This window comes from Anoplopoma fimbria, chromosome 12, assembly GCF_027596085.1.
Source record: "Anoplopoma fimbria isolate UVic2021 breed Golden Eagle Sablefish chromosome 12, Afim_UVic_2022, whole genome shotgun sequence".
Taxonomy (NCBI): Eukaryota; Metazoa; Chordata; class Actinopteri; order Perciformes; family Anoplopomatidae; genus Anoplopoma; species Anoplopoma fimbria.
Genome location: NC_072460.1, coordinates 11,487,244 through 11,500,222, shown reverse-complemented (window position 1 = coordinate 11,500,222; position 12,979 = coordinate 11,487,244). Strand labels below are relative to the sequence as shown.

The window sequence follows — 12,979 nt, the reverse complement described above, 5'->3', positions numbered from 1 at the left end:
CTTTCAGTGTCAAAATGGCATAAATCACTGCTTGAAGTACGGATTGTTATGAAATTGTTATCCAACCTTTTAGAAATCTAATCTTAAGTGCTGATGACGCAGGAAACCACCATATTTTATCTTTATCAGTGCTATTCATCGCTGCAGGTTTTCAGTCTGCCAAATTCTGGTTGCTTTATATTTTATTTGTCTTATCCGCTGAGAATGAACCACCATATTTTATCTTTATCAGTGCTATTCATCGCTGCAGGTTTTCAGTCTGCCAAATTCTGGTTGCTTTATATTTTATTTGTCTTATCCGCTGAGAATGTTTGTAACAAAATTAACTTAAGTATTTCGACATGTTCTGGAGAGGCAGACGGTCCTGGCAGGCCTGGGGTCATTTACTGCAGCTGATATTCAGTTTTTTTGGCCTGTGCTGATATCGTCCGTGCCAGTGTTTCTGTCAGCCATAGTTCACAACAGTATGGATTACTCCTCTAATCGCTCTCTCCCGTCTGAGAGGAGGTGGAGGTCTGTTTAAGAAGGGAAGAGGGGGAGTCAGGTCAAATATGTACCCGTCGTAGTGTTTTGTGGCTGGACGGCTGTAAAGAGACCAGAGGGCTGTGGCCTCTCCGGTTTCCGCCAGGTCTCTGTGATGGAGTGCGAGCTTCTCTGGGTGCAAATCACGCTGACAGATTCTGGGCCGCCCTGCGCTCGCCTGTATGAAAATTGGCGCTGTTACCTAGGCAACAGAGGGAAAGGCTTTTCAAAAGGAACATCTTGTCATTTTCTTTAATCCACTGCAGCTGGAGGTTTCGGAACACTATTATTAAATTGCAGTTGCTATGGCTACCAACATTTGTACCGGCAGCCGTTTTCAGAGGCGCTCGCCCTGCATATCCAGAGCCAGCTCCTCCCCCACCTCCTCCTTTTAGGGGAGTCTGTTTTATTGCTGCATCCACAATATCAGACCTATATATGAGCTCAGCTCAGCTTGCTGTGAGCAGTCAACCCAATAATATTCTCCTGAAATCTTTATTTGCTTCTCAGAATAAAACATTGTGTGTGTTTCTCTCATACCTGTGAAGACTCCCACAATAGAAAACACAGATCTTGTCCCCTAGCTCTGTATTTGATCTTGCCCGGGTCGTGTATTGTTAGTTTCTGACATTTTCTTTTGAACCTTCAGTCAGTCATGGTACCCAGTTGTGACTTTGTAGTTTGTGTGCAGTTGTTTAGCTGATTCAACAGGCACAATGCCGACAGATTTCCTTCAGCTAGCTTTGAAATGTTGCCAAGTAAATATTTTGTTTCAATCTGCTCTTTGTCTCTTCTCAGGCGACTAAACAGCACACAAGGGGAAATCCGAGTGGGACCCAGTCACCAAGTAAGTCATTGTACAGCACACATCGACAGCTGTTGACTTGAGAGATTTCTTTGGTGTTGATGAGAGTTTTTCTCCACGTTGAGAACAGCTTGCAGCCTCTTTGTTACAAAATAGTTTGGATGTGGGGAGTTCATGACAAATTAGCCAAAATCTAACAACTCTTCTCTTACCAAATAAATGCCATTTAGTCTGATTCACGGTATCGCTTGTCATTTAAGATGTGGTAGCATAATGAAACTTCTTGCCATTCTGCTTAACCACAATTTCTCCCACAAAATATTTAAAGCAGTTGATAATAACATGCCAGTTTGTTTTTCGCTGCAGTGCTATTCCCGCCAGATGGATAATTGTGTTAAATGCAGCACATCTAAAACTTTCTATCTTAATGTTAAAACAAAAATAAAACGGCAATTTTATCAAGTCGTGATCCCAGTATAGGATATATGACACTTTCTTTAATAAACCCTGGTGGAGTCACGATCCTTTAAACGGGATATGTGCAATTTACATAAAATTTTGCATTTAGTTTGCATGATCATTAACTGTAACGTTTGCATCTGCCAGCCTTAACTGCCGTGAAACTGAGCTGTAACCTTGTGTAATAACTGTGAAGACTTGTAAAAACTAAAGGAAGTTATTTATGTTACCGGGAAGGATCTGCTCCATCTTTATAAAAAAAGAAAGTCATCTGAGTACTGTCGTTCTGTGTTGTGTTAAGATATTGAATCACTGTGGCTGTAACTTGTCCTCGCTGTCCCCACCCCGCCGCTCAGTGAAAAGATGATGACAGGAGGTTGAAAGCTGATATTTTGTTCAAGCTTGCTTGCTATTTGTAGTGTGACACCATCTGTCCCTCTCCTTCTCCTTTCTCCCTGGACCTAATTAGGCCAAGCTCCCCGAGCTGCAGCCTTTCCCTTCTCCTGGTGGCCAGGCCGTGACCGAGAATGAGGAGCTGGTCTGGATGCCAGGGGTCAATGACTGTGATCTTCTCATGTACCTCAGAGCCGCAAGGTGAGCCCAGAGAGAGAGACAGGAGTTCAGATCTGGCAGGGCTGCAAGGTCTAACCTACAAGTTCAAGGGAAGATAGTTAAAGATAGTTATTTCAAAACTATGTGACCCCAAACTATCCCTTTTGTCCTTGCTGTATTGATCAAACCGTAGTTCAAGTTCATTACTTTCAAATATAGTAGTGTTGTAGAAACTTCTTCAAAGTTAATACTTGTAATATAGACGAGCTCACCAGCTTTGCAAAGACACATATTGTGTTGCATTTGTGTAATTATGTGTATATAAATATATATATAAAAATCGTGTGTATGTGACTGTTTTAATGCTGATTTATATGTGTTGTGTCCCCAGGAGCATGGCTGCCTTTGCAGGGATGTGCGACGGAGGCTCAACAGAAGACGGGTGTTTAGCAGCCTCTCGAGATGACACTACATTAAACGCACTTAACACTGTAAGTAGCCATGCAACAAGTCTAACACTAAAACCAAGTTCATGTAATAGAAGAGAAAAAAAAACGTTAAATATTTTCAATTGCAGTGGTTCGAATGTTATTTGAGCTACTATGCAGCTGTGCAGTGATGGGCAATGATACGGCCCTGAGCCAGTAGAGTAGCCGCCTGTAGTAAACCCACCCTGAGAGGTTTACAATACATTAGGGCGTAATGAGAGATTTGTCTGTCACATTGACAATGAATACCGAGGAATCAAGCACAAGAAAAGAGATTAGAATCATCATAAACAGGGCATTTATATTCCGACTCTATAAACTGGAAAATTAACATAGCGGGCAGGTCATTGTCTCTCGACCTTCCTCTCTATTTGCAATTCCAATGAGAAATGCTTGTTTATTCTCAGAGGAAGAGCTAATGTGCTGCCTGTTTCACCCAATCCAATGTGACACAGGGCTTAAAGCTGCACGGCGATTGCCTTTGTCGCTGTGTTGTTTATTTCCAGGCTGGTTCTTGCTTCTCTTTGCACAGCATTTCCTCTGATGCTCTAAAGTCTCAAGTAAAAGGTTCAGCCTTTCCTCGATGTAAAATCAGTTTGTAATACAAATCGGCTCAATAAAATGTGTCAGTACAGCTTAAAATGCCACTGCATAAAAAGTTGGCATCTTAGTGAATGTTCATTTAATCACTGCATATATCAAAACTATAAGCTGACATTTTGGCCGGGCGCTTCATTGCAGCCCACTGCTCCTCCGGGATGGGTTAAATGCAGAGAAATAATTTCCCCATTGTGGGACTAATAAAGGCTTAATAATTAATAATTGTTGTGATTGTCCTCAGCTTCACGAGAGCAGCTATGATGCAGGAAAAGCTCTCCAGCGTCTGGTTAAGAAGCCTGTACCCAAACTGATAGAGAAGTGCTGGTCTGAGGATGAAGTGGTAAGTGCACAGTACTTTTAATTTGGAAATGCATCAACAAAGATATCCTGCTTAAAGAATGGTTATTTAAAAGATACGAGTCGGCGCACACACCAAATAGAATTTTGTTATTTCAGGGTATCGAATAGTTTACGTGATATTAGTATTTCTTGTGTGGGTACCTGGTGTCTGCTAGAGCTCGGTTTGAGTCTTTAGAGGGAGCTGTTGAGAGAGAGTTAAAGCAGGGCTCTTGGCCCAGTCTCACAAGACATCAGTAAAAACACTCGTCAGTTTCCAGCTCCTCCGAGGGCCAAGAGCAGCTGCATCCTGTTTATCACCCACAGAAAAAAATCCTGAGTGTGGAAGTCTGCAAAGGGGAAAAAGATTGAGGGCTCGTAATGTTAGCCTCCATTTGAATTTAGATGTGAATTTCACCACAGCTGTTGAAGTGCTAGATTCAGAAAATGGCAGCCCTTCTCCCCGATCATACACCACAACATGAACAGGTAGGAAGGAGGAATAACAGTGCCGGATAACGCCGTGTCAAAACAACTGAGAGCTGCTGCTTTTGCTTCGATGCTCTGTGACACACTGCACTAGATGTTTGTGCACACACTCCCTTTGAAAGATAACACAGCTGACTGAAGATCTTGGGGAAACACAACGCTCCACCATTACAAATTCTTCTCTGTTAGTTTTTCCTCCTCTGTGAATCATCCTTTTTTTCCCACTTTGATATTGATTAGTAATGCTGAAGCTTGGCAGTCTTTTGTTGAGCTTTTGAATCCAGCCAATCGGATCCACTGGAAGTGAATGCGTGTATTTGTTTTGTAATTGAACATGATGGGCACATTTGAATAAAAAACAGAGCTCACGGCAGGACCGCAGCGAATCACAACAAATTATATCAGCCATCCTTTTGTGGACTAGTTATGAGTTTGCCTTCATTTATGTACGCTTGCTGGCGTCAAGCTTAACTGCTCTGTGAAGATGATCAGAGAGGGGACCAGGTGTGATGGTGGGAGGCTTTATTGCCACGCTCCACCACAACAGCTCTAACACAGACCACTTGTCAAAGAAGCACAGTAGGGGCTTAACAGTAGGAGCTGTGAATAACTCAATTCAGATAATTAAGCGATCACTTCAGCAATTCACTTTTGGCTCTTTTTAATTAGAGAAAATGTTGTTTACAGTGTTATTCATCCGTAATGATTTACCCCAATATTTTCTGAGTGACGATACCGATATTGATATGTGGAAAAATCTCATAACGCTATATTGGCAGTCTTGATGCAGATCCCTCACATTTGTTTTTCTATAGAATTGTGCCCAGATCACATACTGATCTGAACTTTTTACAGTATAAAAATATACCTCAGTGCTCTCTGCTGGACAAACTATTTAAAACTATGTATCCATCTAAATAACTATAACCTAGTTTAGCATTTCTGTACTTAAATTTCTTGTTAATTATCTGCCATCAGACAGTTCATACACCGTCAGTATATTGGCCTGGACGATTTATTGCTCTAGCCTGTAAACCACAACATAGCAAATGTATACAAATTTTATATAAATGATCAAATTCATGTTAAATGCAATGACCTGTGTTCCATTGTTATATTACAGCAAATACAAATCTTAAAACATGTAAAACAAAAACCTTTATAACGAGCTAAGAAACAAATGTAGCTAAAGTTAACAGCTATGATCGTATTCTCACAATAATATTTAAATTATAGACAATAACAATGTTTTATTGCTCATCCCTGAGTCCTTGGCCCATTCAATTATTTATCCAACCCGGGTCAAGGCAGCTCCATCCACACTCTCACAGAGCAGTTTCGTCATGTTCAGACAGCATTGTGTAACTGAAGTGGAGGAGCTGTCTGGGAGTCCAGTACACTGTGCTCACTGGCGGGTGTGTTTTGTGTCTGGGTGGAGGCGGTCAGCAGGGCTTTAGTGCTCCACCTGTCCCACAGTGTCCACAGTCTGGAGAGGCAGCAGCTCGTCTCTGGCTGGCCAAGGACATGACTCTCAGTGATCTGATCACCAATTGTGCCTTTTCAGCGCTGCAGCCTTGAGGGACAGGTGTAAATGTAGCTCCGACCCTGACACACTCACAGAAACTAGCCTGCTCCTCATTTATTCATCACCCCTTCCTCCGCCTCTCCTCTTCCCTCTCATCCCCTCCTCCAGGACGAGCTTCATTATTCCTGCCTGCTCTTTTTTCACCCCACCCCTGCATTCCTTTAGAGATGTGAACAAAAGTGACAGCGGCGGGCGCTGAAATGACAGAATCCGCCTGTCTGCAGGGTCACTTGTCACCCTCCCCTCCCCCCTTTGACTTCTCCTGCCCCGCTCCACCTCTCTTCTCTCCGTTTGCAGCTGCTGCCATAAAGCACATAGTCCTGATCCTCATTTCAATCCCTAACCATATAGAAATATTTATACATTTTTCCCCACACACCTCCCACAGAGAGATAAGACCACTGCCATGATCATTTGCGAGACGTTTCATTACTGTGATGGAGGAAGTTACGACGCAGAGGAGTGTTTGTTTTGAAATTTTATTCTCTTCTCACTGGCACAGAAAATAATTTCACTTCAGTGGGATGTGATGCAGTCGACCCCTGAACACATTCTCATTGTGAGATTATTATTATTACAACTATAAGAAATTCAAAATCCATCACCTTGATGTGAGCACCACTCAAACTGTTAATGCATCACTAAAGTGATAAGATTACACCAAAGGGAAATCTCAAATGTTCTAAAATGATTTAAATATAAAACCACAAATATTTCATTAGAAACATTTACTGTGTTGTCTCATCTCCTTGTAGCTGTTGAGGGTAGCAGTGGTTAATTTATTCACAGAGAAAAGGGGAATGCAATCTGTTATTAAGGGCAGACGTGGAATACTGAGATATGCAATCCCACCACAACACTTCTTTATTTGTGTTATCAGAAGCCAACTCAGTGCTTACTGCCCACTCATTTCCCAGTCTTTGATTGTGCAATAGAATCAGCGGCAAAAAAAGAACTCTTATAAAACAGTAACAAAAAGCTCTTCAAGTGAAAAGCAGACAGTTTGTCTTGTTTTGTTGCCATTCAAGGTTTCTCCACTGATGCCTTATTATAGCAATAATATTACAACACTGAGTAGTTATCCTATCTAAATAACCACTTGTTGAACAGCATGAAACCACAATTAGCTGACAGGATATGATTAGCAACTTATTAGATAAGAAACAAATCCTCTTACAGATGGAAAATGACTTTGCAGAGGAGTTTTGGGTGACTCCTCTGCTACAGCTGGTTACTGCGAACACTCTGCACAACTATGAATGCAAGTCTAAGGTTTAAATGCTTGCACATGTTTCACGTTATGAAATAAAGTTGTGGATCAAGTTTTTCTAAGTTAATATTGATGATGTGATTATTTATCAGTTGAACAGACAGCACTGGAAAACCAAGAAGCTACACAGTACAGAGGCATCTCTATTGTGTTTTTTAGACTTTTTTTTATGAAAACTCCATTTTCCATTATTTATTCTATAATTGTAAAATGTGTTATACACACAGATGTCATTAGAACCCGACTCGTACACCTCTGTTTACACTACCCCTTATTTTTATTGAAAGGATTATGAATTTTCTTTTTCTAAAGATACAGTTTCCTGAACACATTTACTGTGTTCAGTTAATTGATAAACTGTGATAAAAGAAAATGCAAAAAACTGAAATGACCACAAATGCATTTAAATATAATGTATACAACAAATCAAAATATCTAGTAACTCACACAAATATTAAACCTTAAATTAATAAATCACCTAGCCTCTGATGCATTGGTTTTCTCTGTTGTCCCACCTAAAGCGATCTTAAACTATAATTTGCCTAAATCTAAAGCATCAAATAGATATATTCTATTCTACAAGTTATTTATTTAGATACTCTGTGTTACGTTGTACCTTCACCTGCAGACGGGCTGAAGGTCATCAAAGGATTCTTGCACTCGCAAAACTCGATATAATGAAATTGTCTCCCCTCATGAAGCTGCTGTCATTCCTAAATGTAAATAAGTGGTGCTAATAATGCATCGGCCAACAGGAGGTGCCACATAAACAATAAAACGCAGCAGCAGCAGTCGGGCCGAGCGTCTCCATGTCAGAGACAGAGCGGCTGATCTATGGCGGCTGTGGGGCGGCAGGTCTGTTCCTCAGCCAGCTGCACTGTGCCGCCGCGGCTTATCTCCGGTTCTGTCTTCAGCTGATGGATGACTGGAGCGGGCCTCCGACAGCACAGAGGTGGAAGGGGAAGGGAGGAGGAGGGGGGAGAGGCAGGAGTAGAGGCCCCCCAGTGGACGAACAAAAAGCCTACAGGCATTAGACACACTGCTCAACCAAAAACTCCGCGGGCGGATAAAACACAACATGCCGCCTTTGCTTCCCCTGCTGCAGGCAGCAGATTATATTAAAGTTAGATGAGCAGCTTTACTTCGGCGGTTCTCGTCTGCAGAGGGAGCTCTGTCTGCCACAGCAAAGATTTAGTGTCAACAGTTTATTCTACCGCCCTTATGGTAGAGTGCCAGCAATGCTTTTTAGGGGTTGTTTAGTAACTAAATAGCAGGATGGGTGTGTGCTGGAATTTCCTGTCACCTTTTGTGTCAGTGCGAGCTACAGGCAGCAGAGGATGTTACTTTGCCTGCTAAAGGTTTCAAGAATATCTTAGTTTTTGCTTATGTGGTGAATACAAAGTATTTTCTCGTAGTTTTTATTAAAGGAGGATTTCTTATTGAAGCTTAAATCTCCTTTGACATCCAAATACATTTTTCTAAACATAGATGTTTTCTATATGTATAGTGTCAGTGCACAGAGGATGTGGATAGTGTCTGTCATTGCGGTCTCCCCTCTCTTCTTCAAGCATGTTGTGATTTCCTCTCTGTGCACCATGGCCAATCTTTTTACTAGCTGATATATCATAGCAGACAGCAGTGGGTTTTTTCCCTTTTGGTTTTGGCTAACAGACTGATTGTCCTCTGCCCTCCGGGTTTATGCACCGCAGGCTTTAAAAGGTCAGCTTTTAACAACAAGTCAAGTATAATGACTCCATATTGAGTGAGAGTGTCTTTGTTTGCCGTTGGACAGTCTTGCGTCAGTGTTGTAATGGAATGACATTTAGCTGGGATTATGTTTCATGTGTGCGCCTGCGCCCCGGTTGGTCATCACGATACCATCTTTGTGCATATGTCTGTATTATCTCAACCAGTTTTACAACTCCCAACAATCAACTCTCAAGCAGGAAGTGCGCACACACAACAATGGCCTATTGAATACTTTTTTTCTCCTTCTCCCTTTTATACGTCTCCTCTCTTGCCTCACAATAGTGCTCTGTTAGTCTCCAAAAAGGAAACTTAGGGCGGGTGAAAAGCGCCGGCTCTCTGGAAACACACTCGGAGAGAGAAGCCTGTTGTTTCTGCACAGCGGATGGCCATTTAGTAGCGCTTCCACCCTGCTCCCCCCCTTCTCCTTCTCTTCTTTCTCTCTCTCTCTCTCTCTCTCTCTCTCTCCCCCTCTCTGCCTAGCTCGCTCTGGCACTCTCGGCCCCTCCTCCGCTGCTGTGTTGCCTAGCAACGGAGGGCTGGAGCAATCGGAGCAGGGGCAGAGCGATTCAGGGAGCAGATTGGCGGATGATTTATTAGCTGGGCTGGAGAGCAGCGAGCCCAGGCAGCTGAAATGGAGCCTTAAACTGGAGCCGATGTGCAGGGAGGGGAGGAGGGAACCAGCGAGAGAAAGAAAACGGAAGGGGGGAGGGGGGGAGAACAGGGGGAGCATGCACACGGCTCCTCTATGGAGACGGACGGACAGGCTGTGTAAATAGTACAGTTGGGGAACATAATTAAGGTGACATAATTAGGACAGACGCACAGGCTGCATGGGCAGATCTAATTATTGACTAGTCCTGCCGTCACTGAGAGGCAGGAAATCTCAATCCCAAACTCCTGTGCGGTCCCTCGGTGGTGAAACCACACTCAATACGCTCAGCAGAATCCCCATCTGTCTTAAAACAAAAATCGAATGCCCTCCTCTTCTGAGAATACTTACTCACCTTTTATGCTCTTGCTGACGCTTAGTATCTTTCCATCCTTTTCTAGCTCTTACTAAATAAAAAGATTACATTTTTTAGGCACTTGTAACTTACTTTTTGCACCTGCAGCCTTGTGACACTTGGCTGGAACATGGAGTCGAGTGAAGAGGCACCATTTCTTCTGTTGCTTTGGACAAAAACATCTGCCAAATGAATAAATGTAATTGATTCACATAGCAGGCCCACATGCTCAGATAGAGACCAAGCTATTTCACTTTACTGATGCTAAAAGACATTAAACATCATTGAAAAAAAATGTCATGCTCAGGACTAACAGCTTCAGGATGATTGTTGCATCCTCCTTGAAATTTTGCACATCATTTTCCACATACAAGCTAATATTCCATGTTAATATTGACCTAGTTTTGTCATGGTCCCCTGTGACGATGATCCTCTGAGTCTCTGCAGTGGCATTCCACTGGTCACATGTAGCTCTGTGGAAGTTTGACTGATAGTCCAAATGGTAATCTGCTCTTAACCCCTCCAGCGGTTGGAGATGAGTGTCGGATGTGGGGGGGTTAGAGCTTGTGATGGAGACGGCTCCATCTACTGGCTAATCAACCGCTACACCTTCGTCTGATTAATGCAAATTAACTGCTGTCTCATGTCACTGATGAGGCTTTTTTTGTTCAGCTGTCAGCTCTTTAACATCTAGCTTTTGGTCATGTTGGATTATTTAGTCTGGTTTAACTCAGACATATACTTTTACATTATGTTCCTCACAATTACACTGTTAAACCCTAAAGCTTGAGACTATTAGGTTTGTTTGCGTAATGGAGATAATAGTCATTCATTCCTGTAATTTTCTCTTCTTAACAACAGTTGTTTTTTGCGGCTGGCTGTGATACTTCTGTAAATTTGGCGTTTGTTCCCCTCTAAAATCTCGGTATGTAAACAACCTCTGGTTACATAACATACAAGGCTTTGAAAATGAACTCCTGACACTCGGGAGAGACTCCATGTCTAGTTTTCCCTCTCACTTGTCTCCGTCCACCATGTCCGAGACCTTTCTCCACACAAATTCTATCAGCCTGCCTCCCCTCTCATGCTGGCAGCTAGTCCAGTTTGTGCCTCTGTGTGCGTGCTCAGCCCAAAGCTCTGAATGCATTTTAAAAGGACTGCTGTAGTTTGTGTTGCAGTGAATCAGGCGGCTTTGGTGTAGTTTTAATAACAAACAGTGTCCTGGCGTTTTCCTGTGTTGGGGGTTGAGACATGAGCATTAGAGCATTAGAGGATCGAGAACAGGCTGAGATGTGCGCCGTGCCCCACACCAACATGAAGCTCAGGACTCCACTCCGGGTTTTCCAGCCTGCTGCGAACCAGAGGCTCTCTTGCAGAAAGATCACATGTAAAGCCTTCCCCTTTGTAGTGGAAGAGCAGAGAGTGACAAGCTATTTCTTGCTTGTAAAAGAAAAGGAGAAAAATAAGCAATGTACCGTCGGAGACATTGTGGATTTCCCCCTTAATTTTTCCTTTACGTGTGGTTGGACGTAGAGATTTGTGCCGCGCTCCCTGAGGACTTTTCCCTGCTTTTTGCTGGAGTTACTTGGTGGAAACGGTTGGCTGAGATCACTGAGGAACGGGGCTCGCCTCTAGAACAAGAAAGTAAATCTGTTAGTCGTCTGCTTCACTGGTTATGAATGTTTTCAGCCTCCGCTTTTTATGGCTCGCGGTCTGTGGCTCTTAAAGGAGAAGAAATACATTTAGGTTGTTCTGTTTTTTCGGATTTATTTGTTTTTTGCTGTTTGTGCTCATTGAGGTGAGGTGTTATGGTCACATTGAGTTTTCATGACAGATTGAATCCGATGTTTTGAAGTAGCAATTTCTGTCATCATGCCGTTCATCTCCATTCACTAATGCAAGGGTTTATTTGTTGATTTAAAATTTTGTCATGTTTTCTATGCTGTTAAAAAATAGACTAAATGTACAGACAAAAATAGAAAACTCACCACCATGCACAGTGAAGCATTTTCTTGCTTTACAACTCAAAAGTTTAGGCTTTAACTTTAAACTTTTCACTATTCATTAACAAAACATTCAACCTGGACATTGTCAAACATGTTCTCATGGATTAGATTTTTTTTTAAACTGTTATTTTCTCTCCACATGAGAAGACGAGCGTCTCTCCCTGCCTTACTTGTCATTTCCTCTCTTGTTTGGCCCTGACATGGCTGTGTTTTCTCCGGAGTTTAAACAGCGACAGAGATTTCTAGATACACATCAAACCTCCCTAACCACAGCCTAAATGAAAGCAATGGTTGTTGTTGTTTTTGTCGTGGTGTTAGCCTGTAACTTTATGCGGTTGCATTTTAGCTGACTTCACAGATACTAACTGGTCTCTTTTTTTCTCTCTCCTCCTCGGTGAAAAAATTGCAGAAGCGCTTCATTAAAGGGTTGAGACAGTTCGGCAAAAACTTCTTCAGGATCCGAAAAGAGCTGCTGCCCAACAAAGAAACGGTAAGACCATTTAAAGCTCTCTCTGCTGTTGAACTCAGTGTGTGTTTGTGTGTGTTATTTCTTTAATAGCACTGAAACATATAAAATGAGCTGCATGTGGTTTGCTCGTAACTAATGGAAAGCGGGAGCAGTAAAACATTGTTGCTGTGATATTTTGAGCATGAGCCCTTATTGATAAGAAGTAAGTGCTGCCTGCCAACAACTGTGCTGCAGTATTGTCAGATCTCCCTTCAGGCTGTCTGCAAAACACCTTGTTATACCTGAGAAGACAAAAGGTTAGATGTACTTTATAGACGACCACTGAAACCTTACAAGTGACTTGCTGAACATTAATTAGACCTTCTGTTAGTAAGTAAGTAGTAAACAAGTTGTGCAGGTTGGATGTGAGCCACTGTGTTTAGAGCACAGCTCTGGTCTGAAGGGCGGCCTTCTTTATCTCATGTTTGTGCTAAAGTCTTACAGCATTACAGCATTTTTATTTTCGTTTTATACATTTTCACCAACTTTTCAGTTGACTCTAAAGTGCAGCATAATGGCTTCCACAATGATTAAACAGCAGGTTATGATGGGAGCTTTTTAAGTGAACAACAAACAGGAAAAATCTCTAATAGTTGTGCTTTTAAA

At 42.3% G+C, this 12,979-nt stretch overlaps 1 protein-coding gene across 1 annotated transcript in view; it reads left to right on the top strand.

Annotated features, from left to right (window-relative positions):
• Window positions 1-12,979, top strand: part of rerea (arginine-glutamic acid dipeptide (RE) repeats a) — a 98,556-nt gene that overhangs the window by 67,746 nt on the left and 17,831 nt on the right. The window contains 5 exon segments of the mRNA XM_054608924.1: window positions 1,321-1,369; window positions 2,256-2,380; window positions 2,730-2,829; window positions 3,668-3,766; window positions 12,275-12,355. Of these exon segments, the coding sequence (XP_054464899.1) occupies window positions 1,321-1,369; window positions 2,256-2,380; window positions 2,730-2,829; window positions 3,668-3,766; window positions 12,275-12,355 (454 nt within the window).